Source organism: Hemiscyllium ocellatum, chromosome 11 (assembly GCF_020745735.1).
Source record: "Hemiscyllium ocellatum isolate sHemOce1 chromosome 11, sHemOce1.pat.X.cur, whole genome shotgun sequence".
Classification (NCBI taxonomy): domain Eukaryota; kingdom Metazoa; phylum Chordata; class Chondrichthyes; order Orectolobiformes; family Hemiscylliidae; genus Hemiscyllium; species Hemiscyllium ocellatum.
In genome coordinates this window covers 4,092,055-4,104,839 of record NC_083411.1, presented here as the reverse complement: position 1 = coordinate 4,104,839, position 12,785 = coordinate 4,092,055, and the positions used below count along the sequence as shown (strand labels likewise).

Here is a 12,785-nt window from a genome sequence, read left to right as displayed (position 1 = left end):
TAACTGTAACACCATTACATCCGATTTTGCCTTCTCTCTTTCAAACTGCAGACTGAACTCTACCTTATTATGATCGCTGCTTCCTAAGTGTTCCCTTACTTTCAGATTTTTTATGAAGTCTGGTTCATTACATAGCACTACGTCCAGAATAGCCTGCTCCCTTGTTGGCTCCATGACAAACTGTTCCAAAAAGCCATCCTGTAAGCATTCCATGAATTCCCTTTCTTTGGATCCACTGGCAACATTATTTACCCAGTCCACCTGCATATTGAAGTTTCACATGATCACCGTGACCTTGCCTTTCTGACATGCCTTCTCTATTTCCCGGTACATGTTGCGTCCCTGGTCCTGACCACTGTTAGGATGTCTGTACATAACTCCCATTATGGTTTTTAATCCTTTGTGGTTCCTCAATTCCACCCACACAGACTCCATATCATCCAATGCTATGTCATTCAGTGTCATAGATTTAATTTTGTTCTTAACTAACAAGGCCACCCCGCCCCCTCTGCCCACCTCCCTGTCTTTTCGATAAGTTGAAAATCCTTGGAGGTTTAACTGCCAGTCCTGACCCCCCTGTAATATCTTTGTTATGCCTACGACAACATAATCATTCACGATGATCTGTGCCATTAGATCATTTGCTTGGTTAAGGATGCTATGAGCATTCAGGTAAAGTGCTTTAACGCTGACTTTCTTATCATTGGAGATATTGGAAGTCATAAGATGTCCTAAGTTATCCTTCATTTTTGTTGCATTCCCAGTCTGCCTCGAGTTTAGATCCGCCTGCACATATGCTATCCTGTTGCTAATCTTTCCATTTAACTCCATACTCCCTGTTGCTTTCACTTTCCCTTCCCCCCAACTCAGAAATTTAAAGTCCTACTGACCACCCTATTTATCCTCTTCGCTAGGACATTGGTACCTGATCGGTTCAGGTGGAGACTATCCCAACGGTACAGATCCCCCCGGTTCCAAAACTGATGCCAATGCCCCATGAAGTGAAATCCCTCTTTCCCACACCAATCCCTTAGCCACGTGTTTACTTCCCTAATTTTCTTATCCCTATGCCATTTGGCACGTGGCTCGGGCAGTAATCCAGAGATTATGACCCTTGAGGACCTGTGCTTCAATTTCCTTCATAGTGCTTCGTAATCCCCAAACAGGTCCTCCACCCTAGTCTTGCCTATGTTGTTAGTCCCAACGTGGACCACAACAACTGGATCCTCACCCTCCCGCTCCAATATCCTTTCAAGCCGGTCGGAGATGTCCCGCACCCTGGCACCGGGCAGGCAACGCACCATGCAAGACTCCCGATCCAGCTTGCAAAGGATACTATCTGTCCCTAGCAGCAGTGCTAACCACTGAGCCACCATGGCACCTTTGTGAGGTCACAAAGGCATGTGAAACTGGAGCAGATTAGGCCATTCAGCCCCTTGACCTGCTCCCCCATCCAATAGTGTTGTAGAGTTGTAGAGATGTACAGTATGAAAACAGATCCTTAGGTCCAACTTGTCCATTTCGACCAGATATCCTGACCTTATCGACTCCCATTTGTCAGCACATGGCCTATGTCCCCCTCAACTCTTCCTATTCATATACCCATCCAGATGCTCTTTAAATGTTATAATTGTACTAGCCTCCACCACTTACTCTGACAGCTCATGCACACACCACCCTCTGTGTGAAGATGTTGCCCTTAGGTCCGTTCTAAATTTCTCCTCTGGCATCAAGAATTCTCAAGATCTGCAACCCTCTGCGAAGGGGGGAGCGGGCGCCGATGGACCTTGAGCATCTTAGACACCACTCTGCCAATGTCCACATATACATGTTCTTAAATATGACCACGCTGAAGCTAGGCTTGGAGAATGGGCACGTCTGTTCTCAGTATCTTTCACAGTTAGCTGTGACATTTGCGAGCTTCATTCCCCCAGTATAATTCCTTCTACAAGGTCAGACTTTAATTGTGTATGCAAGATTCTACAAGCAACCACAGTGGGGCATCAAAAAGCCCAGGAGAACTGGAGTCAGTGGGAATCACAGGGTTAGCTCTCCGCTGGTTTGGGTCATGCAGCACAGAAACAGACCATTCGGCCCAGCTCAACCGTGCCGACCAGCTTTCCTAAACTCAACTAGTCCCATCTGCCAGCACTTTGCCCATGTCCCTCTAAACCTTTCTTATCTGTGTACGTGTCCAATTCTCTTTTAGATGTTGCAATTGTATCAGTCTCTACTACTTCCCCTGGCAGCTCATTCCATACACGTACTACCTTCTATATGAAAAGGTTGCCCCTCAGGTCCCTTTTAAATCTTATCCCCTCTCACTATAAACATATGCCCGCTAATTTTGGACTCCCCTATCCTGGAGGAAAGACCTTGTCTATTCACCTTACCTATGCCCCGATGATTTTATAAACCTCTATAAGGTCATCCGCAGCCTCCTACGCTCCATGAAAACTGAGTCCCAGCCTCTCCTAATAACTCAAACCTTCCAATCTTGGAAATATCCTTGTGGAAGATGGTTGTGGTTGGTGGAGGTCAGTCATCTCAGCTCCAGGACATCTCTTCAGGAGCTCCTCAGGTGTCCTAGACCGAACCATCTTCAGCTGCTTCATTGATGACCTCCCCTCCATCAAAAGGTCAGAAGTGGGGATGTTCACCAATGACTGCACAATGTTCAGCACCATTTGCGATTCCTCAGATATTGAAGCAGTCCATGTTTCAGATGCAGCAAAACCTGGGCAATCTCCAGGCTTGAGCTGACCAGTGGCAAGTAACATTCATGCCACACAAATGCCAGATGTGACCACCTCCAAAAATCTAACTACTGTCCCCTGTCATTCAAAGACACAACCAATCCTCAACTATGAATAACTTTGGTGTCACGTTGACCAGAACCTCAATGGACTCGCCACATAATACAGTGGCTACAAGAGCAGGTCAGAGGCTAGGAATCCTGCAGAGAGTAACTCACCTCCTGACTTCACAAAGCATGGTCACCAGCTGGAAGGGCACAAGCCAGGAGTGTGATGGAATTCTCCCTACATGCCTGGATGCGGGCAGCTCCAGCAACACTCAAGAAATTTGACACCATCCAGGACAAGGCAATCCGCTTAGTTGGCACCACATCCACAAACACCCACTCTCCACCACCGACACTCAGTCGCATCAGGGTATGCTATCTACAAGATGCACTGCAGAAATTCACCAAAAATCCTCAGACAGCACCTTCCAAACCCACGACCACTTCCACCTAGAAGGACATGGGCAGCAGATACATGGGAGCACCACCAGCTGCCAGCCACTCACCATCCTGACTGGGAAATATCTTGCTGTCCCTTCACTGTTGCTAGGACAAATTCCTGGAATTCCCTCCCTCATGGCACTGTGGGTCAACCCAGACTGCACACCGACTGCAGCAGGTCTAGAAGGCAGCTAACTCCAGGGCAGCTAGAGATGGGCAATAAACACTAGCCAGCAACACCCACATCCCACCAGAGAATAAAAATGGTTGTCAGTTTCTAAACCTGCCCAAAATAACTCACAATTACTTTGAAGTTTCTCAAATTGATTTAAAAGTAACTAAATAGATAATTCTCAGCATTTATTCAAGCAAAACTTTGTGATGAAACCTCAAATAACATCAAAACACTGCGGACACTGGAAATCTGAAACCAAAACAGAAATTGCTGGAGAAACTCAGCAGGTTTGGCAGCATCTGTAGGGGGAGAAACAAAGTTAACGTTTTGAGTCCAATATGGCTCTTCACTTAAGGAGTTAGGGATATACTGTCTGTAAAGTTAGCTGCAGCATTAAACTCATATAAGATCTGTCATTACATCTCATGTCAATTTCCCAGGTCACTACAGATCTAATACTTTTAAGATACAACGAGTAAGTGAACAATTGAACAACTGAGCATTTATAGAGTAGATAATAGATAATAGGTGCAGGAGTAGGCCATCCTGTCCTTCGAACCAGCACCACCATTCATTATGATCATGGCTGATCATCTTCAATCAGTATCCTGTTCCTGCCTTATCCCCATAACCCTTGATCCCACTATCCTTAAGAGCTCTATCCAACTCTTTCTTGAAAGTATCCAGAGACTTGGCCTCCACAGCCTTCTGGGGCAGAGCATTCCACACAGCCACCACTCTCTGGGTGAAGAAGTTTCTCCTCAACTCTGTTCTAAGTGGCCTACCCCATATTTTTAAACTGTGTCCTCTGGTTCAGGACTCACCCATCAGCAGAAACATGCTTCCTGCCTCCAGAGTGTCCAATCCTTTAATAATCTTATACATCTCAATCAGATCCCCTGTCAGCCTTCTAAACTCAAGGGTATACAAGCCCAGTCACTCCAGTCTTTCAGCCTAAGATAGTCCCGCCATTCTGGGAATTGACCTCGTGAACCTATGCTGCACTTCCTCAATAGCCAGAATGTCTTTCCTCAAATTTGGAGACCAAAATAGCAGAACTGAAAATGTGTTGCTGGTTAAAGCGCAGCAGGTCAGGCAGCATCCAAGGAACAGGAAATTCGACATTTCGGGCAAAAGCCCTTCATCAGGAATGAGGAAAGTGTGTCCAGCAGGCTAAGATAAAAGGTAGGGAGGAGGGACTTGGGGGAGGGGTGATGGAGATGTGATAGGTGGAAGGAGGTCAAGGTGAGGGTGCCCGAAATGTCGAACCTCCTGTTCCTTGGATGCTGCCTGACCTGCTGCGCTTTAACCAGCAACACATTTTCAGCTCTGATCTCCAGCATCTGCAGACCTCACTTTTTACTCAAAGACCAAAATAACACACAATACTCCAGGTGTGGTCTCACCAGGGCCCTGTACAGCTGCAGAAGAACCTCTTTGCTTCTATACTCAATTCTTCTTGTTATGAAGGCCAGCATGCTAGTAGCTTTCTTCACTACCTGCTGTACCTGCATGCTTACCTTCATTAACTGGTGTACAAGAACACCTGGATTTCGGTGTACTGCCCCTTTACCTAACTTGACTCCATTTAGGTAGTAATCTGCCTTCCTGATCTTGCCACCAAAGTGGATAACCACACATTTACCCACATTAAACTGCATCTGCCATGTATCTGCCCACTCACCTAATCTGTCCAGGTCACCCTGTAGAGTAGAGTAGATTTTATTTGTCATTTATACAACTGATACGGTAAAAAAACAAGACAGTGTTTCTCCAGGACCAGGACCATGGACAACACAAACTACAAATCATACTCAGAGCGGCATAAAGTGTATAACACACAAATTAGGGTGTAATAAATGAACGACAACTATCGACATTGTCCTAGCAGCAATTTGAAGTCGTGCAAACACCATAGAACACAGAACATTACAGTGCAGTACAGGCCCTTCGACCCTCGATGTTGTGCCGACCTGTCATACCAATCTGAAGCCCATCTAACCTACACTATTCCATGTACGTCCATATGCTTGTCCAATGACGACTTAAATGCACTTAAAGTTGGTGAATCTACTCCTGGTTCTCATTCCCATTGGTTTCCAGCTCCTTGGGCCCAATTCCCTCTGTAAACCTCTTTGTCTCTCACCTCTCTCTCAACCTTTAAGATACTTATTAAAATCTACCTCTCTGACCAATCTTTTGATTGCCTGCTCTAGTTTCTCTTTCTGTGGCTCAATATAAAATTTTGACAATTGCTCCTGTCAAAGGTGTTATGTAACTCCAAGTTGTTGTTGCAAAGTAAGTGGTCAAGGGTTGGGGAGGGGTGTCTGAGAGACACAATGAGGTTCTGGGAATAGTTTAATATTTTTATAAATCAATTTTGTTTATGCTTTCAGTCCCCTGGGAGGTACAAAGCTCGCACAGATGGCAAAACCCTGGATTCTGATGAGCTGTTGATCAAAACAGGAGATGTTGTCCAGTTAATGCATGAGAACGGTGAAGGACAGTGGTAAGTGTAGTCTCTCCACCGAAATGAAAATTAAGTAATCCTCCTTCAACTGACTGGGTTAGCAATTGAGAATGCCAGGTGAATCCCACTGTGGAATTATGATTTCTGTTAAAATCTAAACCTAATCTTGATGGTGACACTTAATTTTTATAAAACTTATGTTGTTCACTAATATCCCTTTGGAAAGGAAATCTGCCATCCTTACTTGTTCTATTGATGATACCTATATTACTGATAGCTGAGAGTGGACTGATAGGGTGGTCATTGGATTTTTCCTGCTTTTTATTTACAGGACATACCTGGGCAATTTTCTACATTGTCAGGTAAATGTCAGTGTTGTAATTGTACTGGAACAGCTTGGCTAGTGGAGCGGGAAGTTCTGGAGTACAAGTCTTCAGGACTGTTATTGGAATGCTGTCAGGATTGTTAACCTTTGCAACATCCAGTCACACCAGCCTTTTCTCGATATCATGTGGAGTGAAATGAATTGGCTAAAGGCTGGTCTCTGTGATGCAGGAGAGCTGTGGAGGAAGCAGGATTAGTGATTAGTGCTGTTGGTTGAGTGACTAGCGTGGATACTAGAGAAAGACCCCATTTTTGTCTTTGGAGTGAGCTCCAGAGTCCTTTAACCCACCAGACAGTGGAGGCCCAGCCTTGTCTGAAAGATGTGTCTCAAACAGGGCAACTGTCAGAGTACTGTCAGATATTACAAAGGGGCATAGCTTTAAATTAAGGGGTGGTAGGTATAGGACAGGTGTTAGGGGTAGATTCTTTACTCAGCGAGTCGTGAGTTCATGGAATGCCCTGCCAGTAACAGTGGTGGACTCTCCCTCTTTATGGGCATTTAAACGGGCATTGGATAGACATATGGAGGATAGTGGGCTAGTAAAGGTTGGGTGGGCTTGGATTGGCGCAACATCGAGGGCCGAAGGGCCTGTACTGCGCTGTATTTTTCTATGTTCTATGTTCTGCTGGCTTTGCTGGACTGGATGACATTCTCAACTCTCCAGCGTGAGGTTTGAATCAATCCTGGGGCTTTGTGAGGCAAAGGGAATTGTTTAACCCTCTGAGCAATTTGACTCTGAGCACCTGTCGAAGGAGCAGCACGTCCAAAGCTTGTGTTTTCAAAATAAACATGTTGATCTATAACTGTGACTTCTGACCCAGTCTGAAGAAAGGAGCAGCGAATCTATTCAGGAAAGGCAGCTGGGTGGTTACATTCCGAAACTAACCTGAGTTCACCATCAGAAGTGGAGCTGCAGCCTGTGCCCGTGGAGAGGTCACTCTGTCGTCGTTAGATTCTGGAGAATGTTTCCTGATCATGGTGATGGAGGAGGAGGAGGATGGGGACAAACTGAGTGAGGCAGGAGCTACGGGGAAGCATCCAATTTCAGTTATGCCCTGAACCTTCAAGAGCTTCCCTGAAATTATTTTGAAATGATTCTCACTCACAGGATGTGGTTGGCACTGTCTGAGCCAGAATTAATTGCCTATCCTGAGCTGCCCTGGAAAAGGTGGCCCTCAGCTGCCCTTTCAGATTTATTACAGAATCCCCATTAAGGCAGGTCATCCTAAATAAATGTCCCATACTTCATGGTTCAGTTACAACCCCAGCGTGCAGGCTTTGTCACAACATCATTCATGTATATGGGTATCACTGGCTCAGCATTTATTGCTAATCCTTAATAATCCGGAGGACAGTCAATCATATTGCTATGGGACTGGAGTCACACATAGGGCCAGACCAGGTGAGGACAGCAGATTTCCTTGCCCTAAAGGCCATTAAATGAGGCAGTTTTTTTTGTGTTAATGGTATTAGACAATAGTTATATGATGGAGACAGTGAGGTCTGAACATGCTAGGGATCCGAGTTGACAGTGTGTTGCTGGAAAAGCACAATAGGTCAGGCAGCATCCGAGGAGCAGGAAAATTGACATTTCAGGCAGAAGCCCTTCATCAGGAATCTTACATGATGGCCATCAGACTAGCTGTATATTTGAGTGTCGCCATCTGCCATGGTGGGACTTGAACTCCCATCCCCAGCATTTTAGCCTGGGTCTAGGTGCCAAGTCAAGTGGCATTACCACTAGTCTAGCACCTCCACACAGAGAAGGGGCTATTTCTGAAAGGGCTTTAGTCTATTTTCAGCTGAACTTATACTGGCAAGTTCCTAATTATTCACAGAGCCTACAAGATGCTCAATGGTTTATGATCAATGAGGCCAGCAACAATTGCATTTCTGTAGTGCCTTTCATTGCTCGGAATAAATTTATTTACTAGGCCACTTAGCTTCAGGACACAACAGATCTGTGCTATTTTTCTGCTCTGTATGAGTCTCCTCCCACCTTGTATCACCTCAGGCTATCAGTATATTTGTCCATCATATGTTAGACTGAGTTCCCTGCAAATGCCTCTGTGCCATTCATCTTTTTATAACAAGTTTCACATTCTCATTTCTCTGTCTGGGTAAAGAGATTTATCCGAAAATTCTCAATGGATTTATTAGTGATTGTCTTCTATTTCTGGATCCAAGTTTTGAACTCTTCACATTTTCTCCACATCTACCTGAACAAACCTTCTCGTCATCGGAAAGAATTCTGTCAGTTTATTATTCAAGAGAAAATGGCTCAGCCTGTCTTGTCGCTCCTGCTGGCTGTAGGCACCATGTTTTATCACTGTATTCCTTTATTGTTCCAGTGCTCTCGAGGCTTTTATTTCATGCTATGACACGGAAGTCGAACCTTTTTGCTAATTAAAACCAAACACCCAGAAAAGCTCCCTTCCTGTAGTAATCTGTTAAAGTGTGAGGGAAGGACAGACAACTCCTAATTTCCAGTATTTAAAGAAAAAAATAACAATTTATTTTCTTAACTCTAACAGTGAATACTAAGCAAAACTATTAACAAACTGAACACTCTTTCCCTTATCTGAACACAATCCTATTAACATGCGGTTCCAATCACACCCTTATTAAACGTTACATTAACTTAATCTCAAGTCCACACAGTCTCCTTTTTCTTCACGGTCTTCACTCTTCCATTTGCTGATCTCTCTGGGTCGTCTTCTTTCTTTTTACTGTGTGTGTGTTTTACAGGAAAAGGTACCTTTTGATAGAGAGTGTTTTCTAATTTCTTTGAGAGCAAAGTTTTCAATGTGCAGTTAGCTCTCTGGCCCTACGGCAGTCGCTCAGCTGAATGGTAGTAGTTGTTCTGAGCAATTTCCAGAATGCCCGTATTTTTATATTCGCCAGCATCATACCTTGTCATTATTCGAGTGTTGTCAATACAATAAATTCAAGTTCAATTGGGTTTTATTTTCCTGGATATAATTTAAACAAATTGGTTGAACAAACTCAGGAATCGATTTAACAGTAAATTGTTAGACATATTAATTTGCAAAACCTCATTTCCCAGTCTTTCCAGCTGAGCCTGCACTTCAAATTCACTCCAAAATTCAGAAAACACACACTACTTTAAAGTGAATATATATGCTTTCGACTTGGTAACATTTAGCAGAGAAACCAGAGCAGTGCACAGTACTGTAATGCTGGAGTGGTCTCCAGCCTGGCCAATATGGCACTGGAACCCCAGTTCTGGAAGATCTCGAGCTTGCACCCCCCAGAATTCGGCAGGAAATGTTCTGCCGGGCTGATGGTGACCGATTGTCATTTGTTTGTCTCTAGTTTGTGGTCACAAACCAAACCCAGGTTTCCCAAGTTGTAGGGTGTAAGGGTGAGGCATATTAGATGGGACATGGGCTGGTGTGTGTTGGTACAACCTTCACACTCAGCAGCCGCTGTGTCTGTCTCTAAATTGTTTCCGGAGCCAAACACCAAGAAAACTACCCCACCCCCAACATTAAGGTTGGATACTTTCTCCCAAATCATTTTTCAAAGTCGGGAATTGTAGCAGCTCTGTGCTTCTAACTTCACAGCAATAATTTGTGCTCAGCACAGCCCAGCCAATGATGCAGATAGATTTCACTGAAGTTCTATGTTTTCCAAAGCTATCCCTTTGGAAATAAATCCCAAGTTATTTGTTGACACTGTTTTTCTGCCTTGGTTGACCTGTGAACCTGCAATCTGACCACCTCATAGTGCTCCAATCCCCACTCAAACTCTTATTTCTGAAAAAGTGCATATGCTCCTTTATTCCTTCTACGATACTGTGACACTGTTCTGATGGTTAATTTACCCTTTACTGCAAATCTTTGAAAGGCTTCTTGAAAATTAATGCAGTCTTTCTTATCATTAACTCTACTCCTCAATTCGATGTTGTTCACCAATGGAATTTTAAAAAAATTATTCATTTGTAAGATGTGGGCGTCGCTGGCTGGGCCCAGCATTTATTGCCCATCCTTAGTTGCCCCTTGACAAGGTGGGGGTGAGCTGCCTTCCTGAACCGCTGCAGTCCACCTGCTGGGGGTTGACCCATAATGCCATTAGGGAGGGAATCGTATATTTCAGCTTCCCATTTATGAACGGTTTGTAAGATGGTCAGCAGTGGCCTGAGGATAATCCCTCTAGAGTACCACTCCCTGCCAATAGAGACTGGCAGAAGTGATTGGCACTCCAGTTTAGTTTGGATCATGGATTTTCTTTGGAGGTGACTGAAGTGTAGAATACTTTCTGAAGCCATTCCTGAAGAAGGGCTTATGCCCGAAACGTCGAATTTCCTGTTCCTTGGATGCTGCCTGACCTGCTGCGCTTTTCCAACCACACATTTTCAGCTGTAGAATACTTTCCCAGAGGATGCAACAGAGGCAAAGAAAGTGTCATCACTTAAAGGGAGCATTGATGAACTTTTGAGACAGATGTGGGGCTGCAGAGAGGGAGCAGGGCAATGGGGCTCGTCTTTGGAATGGAAATGATTGAACAATGGCCACCTTTTCTCTGTAATGTTCACAGGTTTGTGAAAAACCTGAACCGGGGGCAGCAAGCGTGGATTTCTGTCAACAGTCTCCAGATTATCGTTGGTGACTGTTGCTCTCAAACCTCCAGCTCATCAGGTAAGGGTCCGTCTCCGTACATAGAAACTGGATAAAAGTTTCCAGCTGTATATGATGTAGCTGCCAGAGAGGAAGAATGTCTCAGGTTCTAGGAGGATGTAAATGGATTGGTCAGGTGGACAGATCAATGGCAGGTGGAATTTAACTCTGACATATCTATGATGATGAACTTTGGAAGAAGTAACAAGACAACGGAGTACTCAATGGATGGCCTCTGAAGGTCGCAGGTCAGCACATGAGACATTTGCCTTTATCAGTCAAGAACAGGGAGGTGATGTTGGAACTGAACAGAACTTTGGTTAGGCGAGTAGTGTGTGCAGTTCTGGCCCCCACATTATAGGAAGGATGTGATTGCACTGGAGGGGGTGCAGAGTAGTGTCATCAAGATGCTGCCTGAGATGGAGAGATTCAGCGATGGGGAGAGAGAGGCTGGATAAGCTCGGGTTGTTTTCTGCAGAGCTGGGAAGGCTGAGGGGGGAACTTAACAGAGGTATATAAGATGAGGGGTATGGACAGAGTGGATGGCAAGCAGCTATTCCCCTTCATCGAAGGGTCAAGGGGACATATTTACAAAGTGAAAGGCAGAAAGTTTAGAGGGGATTTGAGGAAAATGCTTTGTTCACCCAGAGGGTTGTGGGGCTCTGGGTTGCACTGCCTGTGAGGGTAGTTGAGGCAGGAAACCTCACAACCTTTCAAGAGTACTCAGACATTCAAGGCTACGGCCCAGAGATGGAAAGAAAGGCTATTATAGGTGACAGTGTATAGTTGGGCCAAAGGGCCTGTATGATGCTGACCGATATACTGTTACGATCCAGTTATAGACCAATATCTTTTATTTAAAATGATCAGAGTGAGAAACCTGTATTGTGGCAATCTGATGGGTTAATAATGGGGGAGCTGAATGACCCCTCCTCACCTGGTCTTAATCCTGTGTTTCTAGACAACCCACAGCAGAAGCCTGTAGTCTGTTGGCCTGACTGCCTTGCTCATTATTAAATTGACCCCTAACCAGTCAATGACATGTGAGACTAAACACTAACATTTTTTCCTGACGATAATTTATTCTCAAATGCAGCATGACAAATGTCTACTTCCTACCCTCCAACAGTACTGTGTCCCGCAGTATTTCTCTTTAAAAGTGCTCTAACTATTTATAATGTACAGCTGAAAGGCATTTTGAATTAACAAGAGAGTTAACCTGTGGGTGGGGTGCTTGTGGTGCAGTGGTAGTGTCCCGACTCTGCACCAAGAAGCCCCAGGTTCAAGTCCGACTCGCTCCAGTGGTGTGTAATAAAACTCGGAGCAGGCTGTTCAAAATATAAACTCAATCCTTAAGGAGCTGGGGTAGTATCCCTACCTCTAGACCAGGAGGTCTGGGTTTGAGTCTCACTTGTTCCTAACGTGCCTGAACAGGTTAGAATCATAGAATCCCTACAGTGCAGACAGAGGCCATTCAGCCCATTGAGAACACACCAGCCCATTAGCCATGGGACGTATAGGGTTACAGGAATGGGGTAGTTGTCTGGGTAGGATTCTCTTTGGACAGTTGGTATGGACTCAATGGGCTTCCAGACAATAGGGATTCTATGACCCTCTGAAATACATCCCAAATAGTCCCAGCTCACTCACCCCAGCCCCATGTTTAGCCAATCCACCTAACCTATATCTCTTTGGAATGTGGGAGGAAATCCACACGGACACAGGGAGAATGTGCAAACTCTGCATAGTCACCAGAGGCTAGTGCTTTGAGGCAGCAGTGCTAACCACTGAGCCACCCATAAGTTGATTTAGAAAATATCTAGAATTAGAATACCAATAGTATTTACTGATATCTGCACATAAGAGAAGAT

General features: G+C 44.7%; 1 protein-coding gene across 2 annotated transcripts in view; it reads left to right on the top strand.

Annotated features, from left to right (window-relative positions):
* The window catches only part of mcf2a (MCF.2 cell line derived transforming sequence a), a 199,047-nt gene that overhangs the window by 182,315 nt on the left and 3,947 nt on the right, over positions 1-12,785 (top strand). For both annotated transcript variants that reach the window (XM_060832397.1, XM_060832396.1), the window contains exons 28-29: positions 5,816-5,928; positions 10,835-10,935. In XM_060832397.1, the coding sequence (XP_060688380.1) occupies positions 5,816-5,928; positions 10,835-10,935 (214 nt within the window). The remainder of the gene's footprint in view (positions 1-5,815; positions 5,929-10,834; positions 10,936-12,785) is intronic.